Raw genomic sequence first — 20,339 nt, forward strand, 5'->3', positions numbered from 1 at the left:
ATCATGGAGTACAAAGAGAGTCTGTGCGAAAGCGATAACCAACTTGCCGATAAGAGACGATGCAATCAGCCCCACCTCAGCTGTTTGTACCCACCCCTCTTTTAACTAACCATGCTTCATTCATTCTTCCCTCCTCCCATCTCTCTCTCCAATAACTGTTACTGCTCAAGATTGACACCAAAACCCACAATGCCACCAGACAAACCCCCGACCCTCATCATCGGCATCTCCGGCCCCTCCAGCAGCGGCAAAACCACCCTCGCGCGCCTCCTTCACCGCATCTTCAACCTCAGCGACACAGCAACCGAACCAGCAGCAGCAGCAGCAGCATCAGCAGCACCGCTAAAATCCCTCCTCATCCACGAAGATGACTTTTACCACCCAGACGATAAGTAAGTCATACCTGACATTCCCCCCCCTCGGGCCAATCTATCTATCTACCAACCAAAAAAAAACAAACATATGGAATTTCACACACACACACACACACACACACCCAATCTAACCAACCAACTAAAAAGAATCCCCCTCACTACCCTCCCCAACGGTACCACCCTCCAAAACTGGGACACCGCCGACGCCCTCGACCTGGCCTTTCTGGCCGCTTCCCTGAGCTACATCCGCAGCGAGGGTCGTCTGCCCCCGCGGCTGCGGTCGAAGGAAGATCAAAACGATACGCAGCCTGCCTCGTCGTCGGATTCGACCAGTGCGGCGGCAGCGAGTGTTTCGGTGGAGGAGGAATTGGTGGGGGAGCTGCAGGGGAGGGTAAGGCGGGTGATCGCCCAACGGGATTCTTCGGCTCGAGCTGGGGTTGAAGCAGGAAGGACAATCGCGTTTATGGAAGGGTTCTTGCTCTTTGCGCCGCCAGCACCATCCCCATCATCATCAGCATCATCCCATCCGCTAAGGGAGGTGCATGATCGGTTGGATGGACGGTTGTTTTTGCCGGCGGCTTATGATACGGTCAAGGAGAGGCGGGAGAGGAGGAGTGGGTATGTGACTATTGGGGCGGCGCCGGCGCCGCCGGTGGTACACGGGCCTCCGTCAGAGTCGCTATCGACGGCTGCAGAGACCCCCAATCACAAGCCAGAGGAGATTGATCTCGAGGCGGAGGATGATCGACCCCCCCAGAATTTCTGGAAGGATCCTCCCGGGTATGTGGATGATATCGTATGGCCGAATTATGTCAAGGATCATGCCTGGTTGTTGTTGCCAGCACAGGGCACCGATGACGACGACGACGATGATGATGATGATGATCGCTTGCTGAAGGAGACGGATACCCAGGAGCTGGTCAGGCTGGTGGGTCAGGGGACGCGCTTGAGAAGGGATGCTGGGGTTACGGTGGCTCCAGGGCGAGGGGACAGACCCATGGCGGAGATACTAGAATGGGCCGTGGAGGAAGTGCTGAGGCATCTGGCGGAACCGCCTCAGTACAAAGAAAGAGCTCATGTGTGTTGTAAGTATTCTACGTAGACTAGAGATATACGAGGTATCTGCTTCATGTCATCCACCGTCAAACTTGGTCTCCAACTGGATTAATCGGCCCTCGCCATCCAAGCCAGTAATCCACCCGGTCCCGGAATGAACGGACTTGGGGTGAATGAACTGGTTGCTGTTCCTTCCATCTGACCTCTGCTTCAGGTTCCACTTCCTCCAATTCGACTTGCACACTAATTGATTCCTGCTCACTTAGTTCCTTCGGAATACTGTACTCCCATGCAAGTAATTCGGTGTTTTCAGGCTCGAATCCTTGCTGAAAGTGGTCTTCATCCTCGGTCAAATAGCTCATGTCACCAGTGCAATTCAGACATCCTTCCTCGGGGACGGGCGGCCGTGATAGGTCTTGAATGGGATAACTGAGTGCCTTCATGTACGATGTGCTAAGCCAGACTGAGGCAAATGCGAACATGATACCCACAGCGAACCCCGCGCAGAACAGCAAAGCAAGGCCCCTCGTCGCGAGGCTTGCCGATTGTCCAGCACCATGAGTGTTCGCATTTGTATCGCGCTGACTATTTGTCTCTTCATCCACTGCTTTACCAAACTCTTTAGGAACTGCTTCAAGATCTGTCACTTCGCCTATCGTGTTTGGTGAGGCCTCTCCGCAGGTGCTAAGTACGTCCTTGTTATGGCTCTCTGACGAGAGAGTCGGAGTCGCAGACTCCATTGGCATATGCTCCAGTGACTGCTCCTCTGTTGGCAAGCTGGCCTCGGAATCCCCAGGTTGCCCACTCGCTGACCTGGTGGGAGACGCTTCAGGCTCGCAATTGACTGCATTCCTAGCAAAGATTATGACTCCATTGTCCAGGTGAGTGTGACGAAGATAATGATTAACACGGTCATTTGAACCAGATGATCCAGGGTAGATTCTAGGGAGCCAACTGATCGCCTTGGCTGGGGAGAGTCTGACTGTCCAGTTTATACAAAACATCGCATAGTCCTTTGGGCTGCAAATGAGTTTGAGAGTTGAAGTGCCCAAGGGCGTGTCGGTCTCCGGCATAAGCTGAATCACAAGTAGCCCTGTCTCCCAAGTATCAGCTTCGATGCGAAAAGAGCCTTCTGGCCCACCATCTATCGCTAGTAAGATGCAACATTTCTCAGCGCAGAAGCAACGATTGTGGAGCTTCACGGAGCAAAATGCGTGATAACGAATACAAATATCCGTCAGGAGGTCTGCGGTGCTGTTTGTCACACCAGGACACGGAATGATCTCAGTCATGATCTCTTGCTCCACAGTGAAGCCTTTGAGAACTCCGTAGAACTTCTGGTTGCACCGCCGAAAAGGAACCACAAGGTCTCCATGATAGACAAACTCGGCCGCAAAGCAATCTTCCAGCATATGATACCTGCTCAGATTTGTGATACGAAACTCCAAACCATGGTTTGCCGGCATCTGGAAGAGCAAGATTCCATCTTCCCCCTTCCTCAACCTAGGCAGTCCTGGTATAATCAAATAGCTCCAGCCACTTGGTGTGCCTTTTCCAAGTGTGATGGTCATGGTGAGAACCACCTTGTATGGTACTGGCGTGATATTGGGAGGGCTTTCAAGAAACAGAATGCCATCGACGAGAGTCAGTCTCGGTTCACCAAATACCTCTTGTAGGGATGACCTGGATGGTATCTCAGGGCTCTCAGTTGGATCGTCCAGGTTGAGTGGCTTGGATGCTTCAGACTTGACCGGGCATGGGTTGGGGCTTCCCTCAGGGCTCTGACTTTCCGCTATCATTCCACCGTGCTCGGAGCTCAAGCCTGGCAGGGAAGGCACTTTGGGAGTTTCATCATTGTCCACACAATCGGACATATTCTCAGTGTCTGCAGCTCCGTCTGTGCCACCTAAGAATGGCTGTTGCTTTTTTCCCAAGGGAACGGCCACAGTCTCCGGATCATGCGTATGTTCTTGATCAGATCCATCAGAGATACGGTGAACATCCGCTCGACATTCCTTGTGTCTCCAAGACTCATGTTCCCAGAGAGACTTTTCCAAGACCCCAAGGTCTTTGGCGCTTGAAATTGAGTCACTGACGAAGGTTGGTTGCTCAGTCGCAGGTGACACGACACTGACTGCGTCTTGTTCGATGTCAACGAAACTGGATGTGGTGTTGGAAAGATCATTTCCTGCGACTTCTATGTAGCTAGAAGAACACAGACCAGGCTCAGGCGATGAGTCTGAACGCGCTTGTTCGACTGGATCTCCAATTGTAGGTGCAGACTTAGACTTGGAACTTTGACTAGAGCGATTAGAGCAATAGCTTCTCGAGAGCTTGCTTCTCGATCTTTGCATCCTGCCATGCTGGGGACTTCTCGCCAGAGTTTTACTTCTGTAGACAAGGCCGCTAGAAGGAGCACTGTGCGATGTGTTATCACGGCCTGCTGCTTTCTTGCCGTCCTTTTCACTTTCCGTGTCCGATGCGGAGCTCGGGAGACACGCATCTGCAGCGCTTCTTTTGCCCAGATTCTGAGAAAGGTTCCAGCCCTGAGATCGAGCAATGTTGAGCCGGAAGGCTAGTGATTCAGTTGAGGTGGTGCTGGGAGTCACAGCTCGGTGACAGTCAGTCTGAAGGCTGGTGGTTCTTAGACGTGTGGTCCTAGGCCTTGCAGATTGAGGACTGGTGCTATCCGAACGATCTGTATCTCCCACACATGGACCCCTGCTGGAGGACTCAGCACTATTGGGAGAGTGGGCTCCGCTGGCCTCGTGTTCCATACTCTGGGGGGACTTGTCCGGATCGAGCGTAGGCTCCTCTCCGATATCGCTCACTTCAGTCACTGAGGATGAGAAAGCAAATAGGGGACTGGGAGGGCGATCTTCATATTTCAACCCATCGCTCTGACCGAAATGATGTGAATGAACGCGGGTCACAGACGTGTTGACTAGGGAGATGTCTGAATGCCTCGTGTTAAGAATCTGAGCCTGGCTGTTGGGTAGACATTGGAGCTGTATGCTCAAGCGATTCGAGGGTTAATGTTAGTGGTAGATTCTACAAGCACTTGGTACTCTCATAGAATCAGAGGAGTAAAAACCTGCTTACCTCGAGGGAGACCCTGGCTACCACTGGGTCTTCAAAGTTGCCCGTCCATGTGTTTCGAATTTCCAAGTTCGAAATCTCAAGCGAGGCTTGGGGTGAAGAGTCTTGTGCCTTCCCTGGACACGATGCCATCCTATCGTAACTGGAACCCGGTGCTTACAGCAGCAGAACTCTGGCAAAGTCGAGTGTGAGGCACACGAGCAGGAGATGAAGGAGGGGAGACAATCAAGGATGCTGGGAGACAGAGGGAAAGAGATGGGAAGGGAAGAAGCGGAGAGCAGACTGTGAGGGCGAGAGTGAATGTGTTAGATGACAACCCTGCCAGATATGGAAAGTACACGCTCCAGTGACCAAAAATGCCAGCCAGTGATTTCAGAAGCGAAGAAAGTAAGCAGCCAAAACTGACGAAAAGCCCAGCTGTCCACTTTAGGTCAAATAATAATACTATAATATATACAGCGAAGTCAGTAACCCCCTTTCTTGCCGCAAAACCGGGAACAAGAGAGGAACAAGCAAGAGACGTAGCAATCAACTCCCTGGTGACCCATTTTATTTCCCCAGGCGCCATGTATCCCCCCAGAGCCGCCGATTCCAGTTCCCATGAAGTAACACCGACCGAACTGTCTATCCAAAGAAACCCATAACAACAATTGAACAGCAAAAAGTAAGGTAAAAGCAAGAAACCGTCAGTATCAGAACACATACATCGGGACGTTATTAGTCCGCTCATCGAGGGGTGCCGTTGGCTGATCCAGGGTGATCGAAAGCGGCCTGGCCAGGCGCAGAACCATACCGATCCGCCTCACTCGTACCCATGGGCTGTGAGGGTAGAATAGGTGTCGCTGCTTGAGACGCCTGGTCGAAATAACCTCGAGCCGTTGCACCGTTAGTCCCCTGGGGAAAGTTGCGATTGCGCTGCAGAGGAGGGAGGATCGTCGAACTGGTCTGATATTGCTGGGTTCGAGGATAACCCTGAGACATCATCGCTCCGGTTGCATCCGCTGTCTACCCAGAAATGGTTTGTTCTTAGTCTCTCGTTGCGAGTCGGTGAATGATGGGGACAAGGTCCATACCGGAGTGCCAGGCTGATTTACCATCCCAAGAGACTGCATCGTCGCCTGTTGACTTGTTCGACCGTGGACACTTGGATCCTGCATCTGAGGTACCTGCGCCGAAGCTGGAATCCCGTAGCTCATCTGCTCCGGAGTCAGCTTGAGCGAGCATTAGTGATGGTCTTTTAAGGGTCACTCATGTGGCCCCATTGAGATCAAATCCGTGACCGCGGGAAAGGAACAAGTTGGCATACCGTGTAGTCTGCTACTCCCGTATGCCCGGTTGGATATCCCTGCATCATGGAAGCCGGATAGCCGCTGGCTTGATTGTATAGTGCAGTTTGGGGGTACGGATCCATATGACGAAGTCGGCCGTCCGCGTCGTAGACACCCCTAGTGCCCATATCAATCGATGACATTCGTGCTCGCTTGGAAGGGTGCGGTGCTCCGTAGTACGACGTGAAGTCCCTGCTTGCTGCCTGCGGGTACCCGCTAAACGCATTACCCGACATCTGAATTGACGAGCGATCTGGTGATCGTGGCATCGGCTGAGGATAGTCCTCCGGCCGCGGTGCTGGCCGTTTTCTGTGTCTCAAGTCAGTTAGGGCGCCAACGCCAATCCGGCCGTCGCTGTGATTTCCGTGGTCTACTTACATGAGCGTCCGCGGTTCCTTTCGAATTCTTAGTTTTACTCCTTGGTCTGCAAAGGATCGAGACAGAAAGGTCGATTCTCCCATTCCAGGGAAGCTCTTTGGAGGGAAAACTGCATCCGGTCAAGATCCGAAACTGACTGCGCTCTGGATCCTTCAATGATGCGTACTCACCAGTAAAGCGTTCTGTGATGATCGATTTGAGGTAGGTTACAATGTCCCTAAAGACTTGAGTCAGCCTCGGCTCTTGACCCCTACTCTCTCTCTCTCGCGCGCGCGCGCTATTCTCTCCCCCAGAGGAAACTCCAGAGACCTCTCATATTCGGAACCAACATCATCGGGGCAGTCTTACTTGCGCATTTCGAAGAGGGTGAATTTGAGACGATATTCGCCTTCAACCTTCACAGACAAGTCCCCCCACACAAAGAAACCTCCATCTAGAACAGTCCCGTCAGCAAGCAGCGCATGTCTTCTCCAGACTTCCAGTCTCTCTTACCGCTATTGTCCACATCCTTCAACCGGTGAAGTGAGGAGACCAGTGTACCAGTTAGTGCGGTGGATGGAGCCATGGGGGCCGGGTTATCTTCTGAAGCATCGTAAAGGCTGCAGCACATGAAATAGTAGGGACTCTGAAGGTAATGCCTATCCGCACCCGTTAGCAAAGGCGACTGCGACGAGTACCCAAGCTCGAGGTCGGGCCACATACTGCGCGAGATACGTCCCCTCTTCTCTCACTCGGATCTGCACGATTGGAGGCGGATCAACTGGTTTGCGTTCTGTGCGGACAACAACATTGTCAAGTCAACGGCTGCTCGTCCATGGGACCAAGTTTCCCGGCTGCGACTTACCTTTTTCCTTCCCACCAGCCACGCGCGCCCGGTTGGGCTGCTGGCGAACGATCAAGTCAAAGTCCGCGCTGGAGGTGATCATCGTCAGCGAGAAGCCCTGGATGACAGAGTGAGAGTTGAGCAGCCAGCTTTGAAAAGACCAAGAGCTGCAGGGGACGTCAGCACAAACCTCTGAGAATCGCGGGCCAGGGAAGCGTCCGAAAACGTCGACGCACTCATCAAGGCGAGATCTCTGGGGAGATAGCACCAAATAGAAGGGAGCCAAGGGATCCAAGTCGGATAGCCGTCAGGAAACGAGTGCTGAACCACGTCCAGATAATAGCAGGATACTCAGGGGAACAGTTGGATATGATGGATGTAAGAGAGAAATGGTGAACCGGTGGTTTTACAGGAAGAAAAAACGGGCAAACCGGAGGGGCGTCCGCTCTGGTAACCTGGCTGCGGAAGAGGGCGTGGTTCGGAGGGGAGGATTAGAAAGAAAGAATGATACCTACCCTCGTCACTTGTTGCAAGTGAAAGTAGTGGTAGGTGGGGGGTGGGTAAGGGAATGGGTTTGGAGGGGAGGGGAATCGGAGTTGGTTAAAGGATGGGACAGAGCAGTGTATGGCTCAATAGGATGAGGAGAGGAGGGGAAGGGAGGGGAGGAATAGCAAGAATTGTAGTTAGTAAGGGTACGACCAGTGAGTTTAAGCCCGTTGCAGCTGAAGAAGAGCTGTTCTTGGACTTCTGGGACCCAAGTACCGGGGTGGAGACCAAGTGGGAATTGGTGGTAGTTTCCAGCTGCCAGTTGCGGGATTAGAAACAGCTTCGGAATAGTTAAGTGGTAACGTAGTAAACCTTCGAGCTCGATTGATGGAGGGCAACTTTGGGGGGAGAGATGGATGGAGATTTGAGGGGAGTGTTGATTGTGAAGGTAATAGTAGTGAAGGTAGAGACCGTTTGAAAGCAGTTTTGGTGGTGGTGGTGGTGGTGGTAGTAGTAGTAGCGGCAGCAGCAGCAGCAGCAGTAGTGGTGGTGGTGGTGGTAGTGATGTCGTAGCAGTTATCGTAGTTGTTTGTGGTAATTGTATTTCGAGTAAATGAATGGTTCACCTCCTTTGAAAAAGATTGGAAAAAGATGGAAGAGTGGATGACTTTGACTTGGTGGTTGGTTACGAAAACGGCTGCCGCAGAAGGGAAAAGGAAAAGATGGATGGATGGTGTCGTCAGATTGCAAGCGGCAACAGCCAGCCGAGAGGAAAGAGAGCACGGTTCCAGACAAACCTTAACTGCCCAGGAAGAAAAAGAAGCAGCAGAAGAATGCACCAGAGCTGCAGCTGAACCGCTAGTTGTATGTACTGTACCTTGAGCTGGAAGTTTAGTCAGTTTAACTTAGTTAGTAGTAGTAGTAGTCGTTCAGTACTAGTAGAGTATCCCGTAACTTCGTACTGTAGTAAATTAGTAGTAGTGGTAGCAGCAGTAGCACCAGGACCAGCACCAGCAGCTAAAGTTGAGTGAGCCCTGGAGATCTCTCTCAGCTTTCTCTCTCTCAATCTTTCCCTCCCTGCGTAAATGATCGTTGTTGTTGGAAATGGATGAATTGTTTGCACTGCTTGTTGTTGGTCTTGTCCGTTCGAATGGATGATCGTCTTTCTTCCTTCTTCTCCTTCTTCTGGCTGGTTCTTGTTCCGGCTGATGATGTCGATGTTATATTCTTCTGGACCTTCGACTTCCGGACTTTTTCTTGAGGTTTTCTTCTTCTTTTCTCTTCCCTTTTGATTTCCTTTTTTTTTGTTTTCCCTCTCTTTTGCCTTTCCCTTTTCCTGCTTTCTAATCCGAAATTGTAATGCCCGGACTAACAGAACAATTCCTTCACCAATGACGAAATATCGATTATCTCGTCTCAACTGCAATCAATTTGTCTGTCGCTCTCACGAATTTTTGTCCGAAATCGAATCAGAGCTTTCGCGACCGAACAATACCTGGTTCATCCAATCCACACACCCAGTTTAGATGATTTCCCAATTCAAATATTATCAAGGGAAATATTTGGGTGTGAATAATAGAAAATCCGATCAACCCGATCTAATATCCACACAAACAGACACACACACACACAGAGACACACACAGACACACACGCAGACCAACACCTGACACACAGACAAACCCACGCTCGGTCAAAGACGAACCCAACACTAAGGACTGGGGCCCCCCCGCACGTCTTTTTTTTTTTAAAAGAAAATTTTGATCAAAGTCAAAAATAGACCGGAATGAAGCAATAGGAAGCGAGAACAGCTACCTAGACAAGACGGAGGAGTAAGTGTGGCGGAATCGTAAACACCGCCCAGCGATCAGACTGTAGCTGAATGATGGGTCAACCCAAGTCGCCTCTGCCTTGTCTTCTGACGCACAACGAAAATGTTTTCTCTCCTAAGTGGAGGGAAAAAAAATCAAATGATAAAATAAAAGGTCGATAAATGTGTCAGAAAATGAGGTGCGTAAAAAAATGGTGAGCCTAGGGTAGAGATTTACTGGAACGACCAAAGAGAAAAAAGAGGAAGAAAATAAAAAGAGGAAACGGCCAGTGCCAGTTGAACCAGACAAATGGCCCAGTGGAGCAGTTCCAGACGAATCGAGCAACAGCCGGCCACTCCTCGGTCGTGAATAATGGTGTCGTCTCCAGTCGCAGGTAGACGACCACGGTTAAGAAAGCGGGCTAAGGTGCGTATCAGTCTTGACGATCCGACAGGAACCGCAGCGACATAGAGATGATGCGCACATTGGCAGATTCCGACGCAACTGTGCTGCAGGAGGGGCGCAGCCTCAAAAGTCAGATCCAGCAGACGCCAAAAGTCAACCTCGTCTAGGCCAGATCGACTGACGACGGTTTGATCGAGCTAAGCATGAAATCCACCGCGTCTGCGGCAAACCACCATTCACTTCCCCGAGCACGAACCCCAGCCCACAGACGCAACGGTTTGGCCTCGTGCACGCGGAGATGGAGCCGATTATGCAAGTGATGAGGACCCGTATCTAGGCGGCGAGGCGCCACACGCAGGGTCTCCAATTCCTGGAATTGGCGCCAACAGACTGTTCAATGCTGGTCGGTGCGCGCGTCTAAGCATTCCAGTCCGCGGCCCTTTCCCGTAACTGTATGTATTGATTGGATCGTTATCGCTGTAATTGATAGCGGAGAAAGGAGGTCCTCTGTAGATAGCAAAAGATACACGCGCTCGCAGAGAGAAAGAGACACACACCACGCACGCAAGTACGCCCACACTCACCCCTCCACGGAAGTAGCGCTGGGTACTGGGAAGGTTGTCAGGCTCAATGACTATTCCCTCACGGCCTTTCCTAAGCGGACAAAGAATCAGCGTGGTCCGAGTACATCACACAAAGGAACCCGTATCAACAATCATCCATCCCCGTCACAAGGACACAAACCTAGAGTTAAGAGCTTCTTCTTATGTCATCCACCGGGATCCGTGTTCTTGACAAAGAATGATCCAAGGGCGAGAGGACGGGGCAGAGCGAGGGGTCCAGGGCCCTGCAGGCCCACTCGGAGCTATCCTGGCGCGAACAAACCCTTAAGTGTGCTGCTGCAAAAAATGACCTTTCAGGATTGATTGACTTCGTTTTGCTGACTTCGTTGCTGCGACACGCGCGCGCACGCTCTGGGTGCGTACGGTCCTTGATTAGGTCGCGACTGGCTAATCGTTTGGGATCTGGTGGGCGACGACAACCCGAGTCAGTGTCACGAGGTGCGATCCCCCTGCCTTTCGGTCTTCCCCTTTACCCAAACCTGCAGCCAATTCCCTATCGAAACCGACACCCTCGGGGATATTCTTCGCAACTTCCCACCCCCTCGTACTTTTTGTACCACCGCGCAATCTACCTCTTTCGGAGACGGGTGTATTAATCGCCTGTGACGTTGCCTCTACCTAAGTACGGCAGTAGTTTGCCTCGAAATGCGAATCCGAGTCGAAGGGGAGGAACAACAACCACCTGGGCTAGGATCGGACAGGAGATAAGGAAGAGGAGGAGGAGGCTCAGACGACAATTGCCAGTCAGTGATCGCACCGGTTATACCAGAGGGAGACATGAAAAAAAAAAAGAATAGCAGTGGGTGTGGGCCTCTTTTCAACGTGCAGCCGTGGGGAATAGATCAGGCTGGAAAGTCAGCTTGTTTAGCTCGCTGCATCCTATGATTCTAGCTCGGTGGATGCATCACATTGCCTGGATTTGACACGCAGCTCACAGAGGGTGCGTCTCCCCACAGGCTCCTTCGCCCCCTCCCCCCATCGAGAAGAATATCCCATCTGGCTGGAAAGACGATCAAACCACCGAAGATCGGGGATCCACCTGCACCGGTCAAGAGTCGTTGCTGAAGCAGTGTTGACAAAGTAAGCATGATCATTCCAAGCACTGTACATAGGATGGTACCTTTCCTCTGACACAGACGAAATGCAGCAGCAATGAAGAGCTAACCTTACTTAAATAGTGTTGTCGACCTTCTGGTTGGACTACGCTGCCTCGCCGTGCATAACCTGAGGGTTGTTTGCTTCACACTTGTAAGAGCTCGGCTGACAATTACGCTTCTGCTTCTTCTTCCTCAGTTCATACAGCGTATCGGTTTCCTTTTTTGTTTTGGTTGCCTCTCCCACCTTCCGACTGTCTGGGCCATGTCAATTTATCGTTTCCCTCTTTCTTTTTTCTTTTTTTTTTTTTTTCTTTTTTTTTTTTTTTTTTTTTTTTTTTTTGATGACGACTTTTGCTTCTCCCCCGCTGCCCGTTAGTCACTTATCTCAGATGCACTGCGTTCCGAGACGCATACGAATCCTGGAATTTAACAGATGGTTGTGGCAGCTGCATCTAGCCGCATCAACTGCGGAGCTACTGGCTCCCAGAAGTCCGCAACAGGATGTCCTGCAAGCTTTGAGAGGTGGCTTCCAGGGCAACATGGCCGTTCATTCTCATAGGAACAGGATGGAGCTATCTTATCCTGCAGTGGGAAGAAATATCTGTCGTCATTGTGCCGAAGGATTGACGCAGAAGTGCGTACAAGCTCGGAAACTCATGGCAAGGCTGATCGCGTAGATTGGATCAGCGAAAAAAGCCAGCGACCGAAGATTGGCACGGCTTATGCAAGGGTGACAAGAGGCCAGTTCCCAAGGCCTATACGATCTGGGTCGGAAGCCCGGAGATAACAGAGCGTTCAATCAAAGTGCTTGCAGACCCCGACAGAAAAAAGCAAATTCTGGAAGGAAGGAAAAAGGGAAGTGGATGTGCAAACGAGAGGCGACAGGAGAACCACACAAGACGGACTCAAATAAGGGTTGGCGTCAATGACTGATACGGCCTGGACTCGAAAAGCGTCATGCAAGCGAGAACGAGTCAACCATTCGAGGGGGAAAACAGAAGGAAGAACAAGACAAAATCCGTGTAACGAGATAAAATGGGCCAGGATCATTCTATCTGACGACTGGTCGGGATTTGAACGAGCGCTCGTGATCGACGCCATACGGAAAAGAAACCTGTCAGCAAGTCTCCGAGAGCGATGTTCTCCCAGTGACTAACTTATTGTCCTTGTCCCGAACAAGTTCTGTTTGGTCGAGGGTGCCACGTTGTGACGGTGTCAATAGTGGACGAGATTCTTCGGCTCTATGGAGGGGGAGGAAGCCGACCTCGATCGAGATCTATCCCCCTGCTCTTATTGTTGTTAGCTATTGTTTTCATATTCCTGGTCAATTTCTGGTCAATTATTGAATTGAGACCAGACCACGCCAGCCGTACGCCAGGCGAACAAATCATAATACCGGCAGAAAAAAAGCCACACGCACACACACAAGAGAACGACCACAAACCACCGCTGTGGATTATCTTATGGGGCTATTATGGGGATTCGAGTTCCCAGTGCTGCAATTGGCTCCCACTCTACCCTTACATTGATCTGGTTAAACTTTGATGGAGGAAGAAGATCAAGTCATGAGTAAGGGTAAAGGCACAGCGTCTAACAAAGAAGGGTGTGGCTCCATTTCCTGATTTCTCTTGAACAAGACAAGTTTCGAAGTTGGACGTGCTTATTTGGGTCTCACACAGCTCTCTCTCTCTTTCTCTCCCTCTTTCTTTTTTCCCGAGACTCCCATCACTGAGGACCAGGAATACCCACCACCCCTTTTCCTCTTTTGTCCTTGTACATTTGCAGTGGGGCGGAGGGGAGCGGGGAGAAAGAGAAGAAGGGATGGGAAAATTAAATGCACGATGAAGTGTTCAGTTGCCTTCTTGAGGGGCCAGAACATCTCTAAGATGTCCAAGAAGTCCAAGAAAACTCTCGCACGGGGACGCGGAAGCCGTTCCCGGGTTTTGTTAACTTGACAGGCGGACCGCCCGACCATCCCCCAGTGTGAACCAGACTTTGCAGAGGCGCTTAATCTACGCTACCGTTATGCTTATTCTGGCCCTGCGATCACCGCCCTTATCTCTCCTGCTTCCGAACCATGGATGTTCAATGCCTCCGGTTTCGTGTTTTTCTGTAACCCTTCCCTGGAGGAATGAACCTCAGGGTTGGTCCCGCTGAGGCGTTTTTCAGGGGGGCTGTTGATGAAGATCAACCGAAACCGCTTGATTGCACCCCAATCACGACAATCACACCCTTGCACAATGGAATCTTGTCATTGAAGAGAATCGCTATCTGAAGAGCTCACCAATGACGACGATCCAGACCTATCAGATAAACGACCAGTCAGACTAGTCTATATGGAGGTAGACCAGAGTCCCTGAGAGGAAACGGACCGGGGGGGGGCTGATCTGGCTCGTCTTACAGATCATCTCGGGCATCCGAGATATCACGCTAGCTAAGACGCCTCTCAGCGATCGAATGATCCATCATCCCGACGTGGGGGTGTGCGCAAAGTACGAAATTCAGACTTCGCTTGTTGCGTTCTCCATTCTTGCTTTTATTTTTAGTCTCGTTTCGTGGTTCCTGAACCACCTTCCCATTATTCATCTTCGGCCTCATTCATCTACCACTAGCTCCTGGTCCCCTTCTGAGAAGGTTTTCTCAAGGAGTTCTCATCATCTCCCACAGGAAAGGGATGTCCGACTGCGGACTTGATCTTCACCGCCACATCCCACTAAACCAGACAATCACTATTGTCTCCAGGTCCGCCACACATGCTAACGACCCCTCAGCTCGGTCCTGCAGTCGTCGTGGGGCTTTGAGGGGAGGTCTGTTCCTTTAAGCCTCCTACTTGATCCGGACAATGCAGTTTCCCCAAATTATGGGCCCCTTTTGCGACGACATGATCGCGCAGTCGCTCTTTTAGCGAATTATGGAGGAAGCAGACACTATCGACGCCGCCCAGAGATCCCGTGGGCACTAATAATCACTATGATAGCTCTTCGTCATCGTCGGCCTCACAGACACTTGACAAAAGTACGCTCCATCGCCACCTCAGCGCTGAACGGGAGATTCGTTCACCCCGGCTTTGTTCGGGCGCATGAAGTGCATGTTCTTTCGTTTCGCATTAAGGGTTTGCACCTCGGCTGTCCGAGCCGACCACTCTGCACCCTATTTAGGGAGTACTTCGTAGTCGAGTCTTCCGTGGTCCCACTCGCGCCTCGCATGGATAGCCCTAATCATAGTGTATAGAAAGGGTTTACTAGCCCTGATTAGATGTCACCAGACGACGAGATGCGTACAACCACTTACTTCACACTCAGCCATGCCTCGACACCATACCGGCACTTGATCAAAGGCCAGTGCCGTAGAGGATGGCACACAGGTCGAAACGTGGGTGAAGGAAGGCTGGTCGGAATAAGTCCCTGTTGCTGGATAACATCCCGTAGATCGTACTGTTACTCCATTAGTCAACTAACTCACCATCCATTGATCGCGCAGATACTTGAACTACGGAATACAGAGCCAGGCCATCCGCCACCCTCCATGAAAAGCCAGTATAGACCTTAAGTTATGCATGCCCATCCTTGTCCAGAAGTTCTCCCCTAGCACAGCAATGACCTACAATCCGTCAACGGAAGTTAGTCTTACTCAATAGAAGAAGGAAATGAGATCTACCATATACACAAAAAGAAAAAGAAGATCCTGACCGAAAGAGAGTAATAATAATGCATGTAATTAAATGCTCAAGATCTGGATTTCGCACACCTTCCCGTCCCTCTTGTTCTATGCGCCGGTCGAACTCTAATCTAGTGCTGATGCTTTCTGATAACTTAGTTGATCACTTTCATCGCCTGAGTCACGGCACCAAAGGTAATTAATTAACTTACAGCCGCAATTCCTCCTCTTCTCCCGCGCACACCCCTTCTCAGAACCGACGAAACCACAAGTACGGAGCGCATCACTGGGGAACTGTCGAGTGTAACTCAGTTACAGCGAGCTTTAACTTACTGACGGACCTCCCCCTCACCTTCCTTTCCCGGTCGGGTCGCGCGTTCTGTAGGTACCTTTGCGTCGCATCGTTCTTGATCTACCAGGGGAATGGAGATACGTACCTAGAGGTCGGAACTTTGAGTCGGTTTCTACTAGTTAGTAAGTAGTCTGTAGTCTGTAATCAAACCCTTAGCATGACAGGGAACGAGCTACCAGCAGCGGATGTGTACATGCATTCATAATGGGGTACTAGTAGTTGGTAATGGGTAGGGCAGCACAGACACAAGCACTGCACACATCAGCCAAGTAGATACTCATTGCTGTTGGCAAGCATCACATTGTCTAAGGGATCTCATGGGAGCTACAATACATGATAGTAGTGAATCGAAGCGAGTCAAGAATCACAAAGTGACAAGCAAATCCTAGCCTGGAACAAAAGCCACCGACCAAAGATTTAGGAATGTCTCTGCGAGGGAAAAGAGGAGAAAAAGAAGGAGAATCAGAGATCAGGGGTCAATCGCCCAGATGACAGACGACCAATCAATGGAAAACACACAAATGCCCAGGCTTAAAAGGAAAGATTCAGCCGCTAGAATAGCTAAGAAATTTCTCGAATGATAATGAAGAGAGACAAAACGTCGCTTCTGTGCATTAACAAGTAAAGATCCAAAAAAACTCCGGGTTTTCCAGCCCACTCCGTGCTTGCAAGGTACAACAAAAGCAGGAAGCCAACAATCCTGGTCATGAAACATGTTCCCTCCCCTTAGAAATCGCGTGTAAACAAACCATCCGCTCAAGAGTAATGCATAACGCCCCGAGTCGCCCCCATTTAGAGGGAAACAGATCGAATTCGGATCCATGACTGCATCCATTCCGTCTAAATTTTTCGTCGCCAAAATGGGAGAGATCAGGTGTCCATCACAACATCGCCATCGGCATCAGTTCCGTTGACTAGGCTTTGCTCCGGTATACCATTTGCGTGGATTTGGTCGTCGGCAGGAATGACCACTTCAAGCTGTTCAACCAATGGTTTCCGATTCACAGACTTGTTGACCTTTGTCTTCTTGACTGTTGCAGGCGCTTCTAGTAATTGAGTCTCGCCGCTTTGGCCCTCCGCTCCACGTTCCGAGTCCCGGCTACCATTTAACTGAGGCGTTGCATCCGCCTCAGCAGTCCGATCCACTTGGTCCTCGGTCTCCAACGGCATGGCAGTCGGGGACAGCTCTTCCGGGTGACCGGCTCTCAGGTTTTCGATGTCCTTGCCTTGATCATTCTCGGCGCCAGGTGGCTCTCCGCTACCAGAATCGACGGCAGGGGATTCCATAAGTTTGGCACTTCGGCCACGGCGGACACTCATCTGATTCGCACTGGGAGTCATGGATGCTAGCACTGATGATCTACGAGGGGTGTTGCGACCGCTTGTTCGGACGGTCGTAGGGGTTGAAACCATCTTGAGGTTTGTCCGGCTGCCCCACGGTCGCCCGCCACGCCTTTTGTAGGAGGGGGCTTGAACAGGTGGCCAGACCTCGAATCTCCAGGCAGGTATGCCATCAGCGGGTTTAGATCCAGCCGAGGTACTGGACTCTGCAGAAGTGGCCGCTATTTGACCGAGGCCACCGCTGCTCATCAGTGCATCTGTCGAAGGAGGTCCCGCCGGCTCTTGCGGAATTTGCTTTGACTCTAGGTCAACGGTCCCATTAATGACGGGTGGAGCCGTGCTATCTTCTTTCGACATGTCGATATCAGCTGAGAGTGGTTGCTCTTCCTCGTCCCCGGACTCTTTCACATCCTCGCTCTCTTCGTCGTCTAACCCTTCGCGGGGGGCCACTGCATGTAGTGGAGCTCGATCGAATTGTGATTGATTGCTTCGACCCATGATGTAAGGTGTCCAGACGAGGGCGTCCGGATTGAGCTGAACGTAGCCCTTGCTCTCCCAACTTTCAATGCACTCCTCAAAGTATTTGTAGTCAAGGCGCAAAGCATAAGTTTTCGTCACAGGATCTCTCACAAGAGCACGCAATGCTTCCAGGCCCGACACGATATCATCGGCTGTCATGCCTGTGCGTTCTGAGATGTCGGCGATACTGAGAGGGCTCTTTTGGTTTCGTAGTTGATAGGATAGAATGAGGCGCCAGTAGTTTCTGTAGGAAACCAATCCCATATCAGACAGGGGCTTCTCCGGAGACCCTGTCTTACCCTCAATGCGCGTAAGCAGGTAGGAAAAGTCAATGAGTAGATTTCCATAACCTTTCCGTTGATGGATAGGGAGCGTCAAGATGCACGAGACGTTGTTGGCGGAGCTAGGACGTTTTTCTTTGCTGAAGTACCCAACGAAATGACATCCCAGATCATCGTACTCAGTCATGACGTAAAAGAGGAAAGGTTCGACATCGTAGTAAAGAGTCTTAGACCCCAAAAAAAGCTTTGCAAGAAGGCAGAGATTCTGGCAATACACCGGGTTCTTCCGCCCGTCCACCTCGAAAATAGATATTGACCCTTCACGGTAGATTTCGTCGCCCGGCGGATGCTTCGCCGGGCATTTTAGCTTATGACGCCAGGCGACATAATCCGAGTTCATGTACTTCAGGCAAAATTCACAAATATAGAGAACTCGGTTGCGGCTATACTCTTCCGGATAGGGAGCAGCATACCAGGTCTCGATCTCATAACCACCGAAGTTGATGTATTTGATTCTCGAAGGAGGGCCGGAGACCTTTTGTGACGCATGTTGTACGGTTTCGCCGCTGGTTTCGGTCTGCATGATTCTCCGTCGCCATTCCTCCTCTGCTCTGTGACGGGCTACTTCAAATTTTTCGCGATCGAGATTCGTGGGCAACGTCTTCGAGGTATCCGCGTCGACATCAGTGAGAATGCCTCCGTAAGGTTTAGACTTGGACTCATCCATCTCACGGTCATTGAAAGAGTAAAAGGGGGTATAGTAGGAGACAGGTGTGATGGGGGCAAAATGGGTTTGGGGCTCAGGAGCCACCGGGGGTGGTTTAGGAGTCCGGTGGTTTCGCGTTTGAGACCTGCTCCGAGTATTGAAGACTTTGGTTAGTCTGGCCTCATCCAGGCGGAAGGCTAACACGAGACGTCCAAACTGCTTCAACACTACACGACAATTCTCCGGCTCACTCTTGCGCGTGCGACGAGACCGCGTTCGAACAGGCGACATGCCATCAACCACATCTTTTATTTCCCGGGAGATGGCCCGATCGGAGCGCAATGAGGCCTGCCGTTGGCGTTTACGTAGGACAGGCGCATGCTCATCTGCCTCCACCGACGTCGAAAGAGCTTTTCTTTTACGCAGCGACCGAGAGCTGTTTAAAAGTTCATCATTGACCGTGACTGTGTTGAAGATCGAGTGAAAATCGGAGCCTTCTTCGCCAGTATGGGCGGGTAGCAGCTCCTTGCGCATGTTCTTGGCTCGATTCTTCCGTTGAATCGGCGCTCTCTCGTTGGGGGTGGGTCTCAGCTTCTCTCGGACGCAAGTCGGACATCGCCATGAATTGGCTTCTGGCATGAATTAGTACAGAATCAGGAATGTTGGGGGAGAAAAAGCGAATGTGATACCTTCCGCGTCGTCCAATGCACTCTGTTCCCGGGCGCATTGTCGATGAGCTGTCGGATTGCCGAGTCAGTAATGATCGCCAACATCCGGGACTGGAGAATATATGGGGCCGCAGAACCAACATACAGTGATCGCCACAGACTCCGCAGGTCAAATATTCTTCATACTCTTCACCGGGGTCGTTGTCTTCGTCTTGTCCGCAGAATCTATACGGGATCTCCTTGTCAGTGATGGGTGTTTTCTTTCAGGTAACCGCCCGATCGTCAGGGGGCACGCGCAATCCAGGGTGAGGTTCTAGACTCACATGCAGTTGCCGCGAACCGTGTTCTCCGCCTCCGCATCCTCATGGTCATTGCTCTCGCCTTCCCACTCATCGTCCGATTCCTGACTGCTGGATGACGAGCTCGAACCATCTTGTTCGTGTTCGCTGTCGCTATTATGCTCCGAAGCCGGATCTTCGTCTGCGTCCGCCTCCGCGTCTGCTGAACTCATAACCACATCTTCTTCGTCCCCAAAAGAAGCATTTTTGGGTAGTTTCACTGCGCCAACCGGCTCGGCATCCAAGGGAGCGCCATTCACGTCCATCTCGATGTCGGTTTCTCCTTCAGCATCCTGATCAGTTCCAGGGTCAGCTGCCGCCGCGATGTCGATGGGTTCACCTGAGAGGGCGCGGTGCACCGCATCCTGAAGCTGCTGATCCATCTGAAACAGGTCTGTCTCCTCTTCTCCTTCCGCATCCTGTTCACTATCCACGAAATCCGGGAGGGTGTTTTTGTCCGGGTCATCATTGACCGGCGGCACTGTTGCCGGCATGGTGTGTGTAACGACGGTCGCCAAAACCAACAGCTGGCACAAGTTCCCCGAAGATGAAATTCGAGAATGAAAAGGGATCGTAGTAGGCAAAAGGCAGCCCAGCAGTTAGAACTATACAGGCTCCCCGCAGGAGTCGACGATCATCTGGCGCCGCAGGAAATGGGCATGGGAAATCATAGAAGAGATTGCTCGGAGCGCCAACTAGTGCGACGTCGGGTTCGGCAAGTAGGGAAACTGCGCTGGAAAGCCAAAGTTAGTATCTTGAGCGCCGGCGCAATCCAAACAACAGTCAGTGGAGGTAAAGATGGGGAGAGGAGCGGGATGAAACAATGGCGGCTGGAACGCGTCAAGCATCAAATACGGGGAACCGACCTCTCCCACGAGCACAGCCAATGTAGCCTCGATCAAAAGTGAGGATCGTAGAAAAGAATCTCAGCAGCTGGTCAGGCCGTCTACAGGCGACTTTCCCGGACTCTACGCACTTCGCCCCTTCTGCTTCTCCTG

At 51.4% G+C, this 20,339-nt stretch overlaps 6 protein-coding genes across 6 annotated transcripts; 1 reads left to right on the forward strand and 5 right to left on the reverse strand.

Moving 5' to 3' along the window:
• The first annotated feature begins 98 nt into the window (after positions 1 to 98).
• BP01DRAFT_356728 (ribosylnicotinamide kinase) lies at positions 99 to 1,492 on the forward strand. The gene is made up of 2 exons (XM_025575025.1): positions 99 to 392; positions 522 to 1,492. The coding sequence occupies exons 1-2, from the start codon at positions 190 to 192 to the stop codon at positions 1,474 to 1,476; spliced, it is 1,158 nt and encodes a 385-aa protein (XP_025431238.1). The 5' UTR covers positions 99 to 189; the 3' UTR covers positions 1,477 to 1,492.
• Positions 1,493 to 1,516: 24 nt separating this feature from the next.
• Positions 1,517 to 4,661, reverse strand: BP01DRAFT_423441 (uncharacterized protein; the record flags this gene model as incomplete). The annotated part of the gene is made up of 2 exons (XM_025579624.1): positions 1,517 to 4,414; positions 4,533 to 4,661. The coding sequence occupies 2 exons, from the start codon at positions 4,659 to 4,661 to the stop codon at positions 1,517 to 1,519; spliced, it is 3,027 nt and encodes a 1,008-aa protein (XP_025431239.1).
• A 594-nt stretch (positions 4,662 to 5,255) lies between these two features.
• On the reverse strand, positions 5,256 to 7,298 carry vosA (the record flags this gene model as incomplete). The annotated part of the gene is made up of 10 exons (XM_025576806.1): positions 5,256 to 5,534; positions 5,603 to 5,725; positions 5,836 to 6,166; positions 6,236 to 6,344; positions 6,406 to 6,452; positions 6,584 to 6,668; positions 6,728 to 6,873; positions 6,938 to 7,007; positions 7,080 to 7,147; positions 7,249 to 7,298. The coding sequence occupies 10 exons, from the start codon at positions 7,296 to 7,298 to the stop codon at positions 5,256 to 5,258; spliced, it is 1,308 nt and encodes a 435-aa protein (XP_025431240.1).
• A 4,917-nt stretch (positions 7,299 to 12,215) lies between these two features.
• Positions 12,216 to 12,802, reverse strand: BP01DRAFT_47233 (uncharacterized protein). The gene has a single exon (XM_025579885.1). The coding sequence runs from the start codon at positions 12,578 to 12,580 to the stop codon at positions 12,275 to 12,277; it is 306 nt and encodes a 101-aa protein (XP_025431241.1). The 5' UTR covers positions 12,581 to 12,802; the 3' UTR covers positions 12,216 to 12,274.
• A 1,710-nt stretch (positions 12,803 to 14,512) lies between these two features.
• BP01DRAFT_365736 (uncharacterized protein) lies at positions 14,513 to 15,769 on the reverse strand (the record flags this gene model as incomplete). Its single annotated transcript, XM_025576374.1, has 6 exons — positions 14,513 to 14,629; positions 14,771 to 14,889; positions 14,942 to 14,968; positions 15,349 to 15,422; positions 15,470 to 15,573; positions 15,749 to 15,769. 6 exons carry the CDS (start codon positions 15,767 to 15,769, stop codon positions 14,513 to 14,515), a joined length of 462 nt encoding a protein of 153 aa, XP_025431242.1.
• A 348-nt stretch (positions 15,770 to 16,117) lies between these two features.
• Positions 16,118 to 20,286, reverse strand: BP01DRAFT_47368 (putative histone acetyltransferase). The gene is made up of 5 exons (XM_025579886.1): positions 20,208 to 20,286; positions 19,327 to 20,069; positions 19,149 to 19,228; positions 19,025 to 19,072; positions 16,118 to 18,964 (listed from the first exon to the last, which is right to left on the reverse strand). The coding sequence occupies exons 2-5, from the start codon at positions 19,833 to 19,835 to the stop codon at positions 16,359 to 16,361; spliced, it is 3,243 nt and encodes a 1,080-aa protein (XP_025431243.1). The 5' UTR covers positions 19,836 to 20,069; positions 20,208 to 20,286; the 3' UTR covers positions 16,118 to 16,358.
• Positions 20,287 to 20,339: the final 53 nt, after the last annotated feature.

This window comes from Aspergillus saccharolyticus (genome assembly GCF_003184585.1).
Source record: "Aspergillus saccharolyticus JOP 1030-1 unplaced genomic scaffold BP01scaffold_15, whole genome shotgun sequence".
Lineage (NCBI taxonomy): Eukaryota > Fungi > Ascomycota > Eurotiomycetes > Eurotiales > Aspergillaceae > Aspergillus > Aspergillus saccharolyticus.

Coding starts and splice junctions, on each gene's coding strand:
- BP01DRAFT_356728 (XM_025575025.1), top strand. CDS start 190: ATGCCACCAGACAAACCCCCGACCCTCATCATCGGCATCTCCGGCCCC. Junction 393..521: donor TTTTACCACCCAGACGATAA/GTAAGTCATACC, acceptor CCAACTAAAAAG/AATCCCCCTCACTACCCTCC.
- BP01DRAFT_47368 (XM_025579886.1), bottom strand. CDS start 19,835: ATGCCGGCAACAGTGCCGCCGGTCAATGATGACCCGGACAAAAACACC. Junction 19,229..19,326: donor ACGGTTCGCGGCAACTGCAT/GTGAGTCTAGAA, acceptor GATCCCGTATAG/ATTCTGCGGACAAGACGAAG. Junction 18,965..19,024: donor TGCATTGGACGACGCGGAAG/GTATCACATTCG, acceptor TCATGCCAGAAG/CCAATTCATGGCGATGTCCG.
- BP01DRAFT_47233 (XM_025579885.1), bottom strand. CDS start 12,580: ATGGCGTCGATCACGAGCGCTCGTTCAAATCCCGACCAGTCGTCAGAT.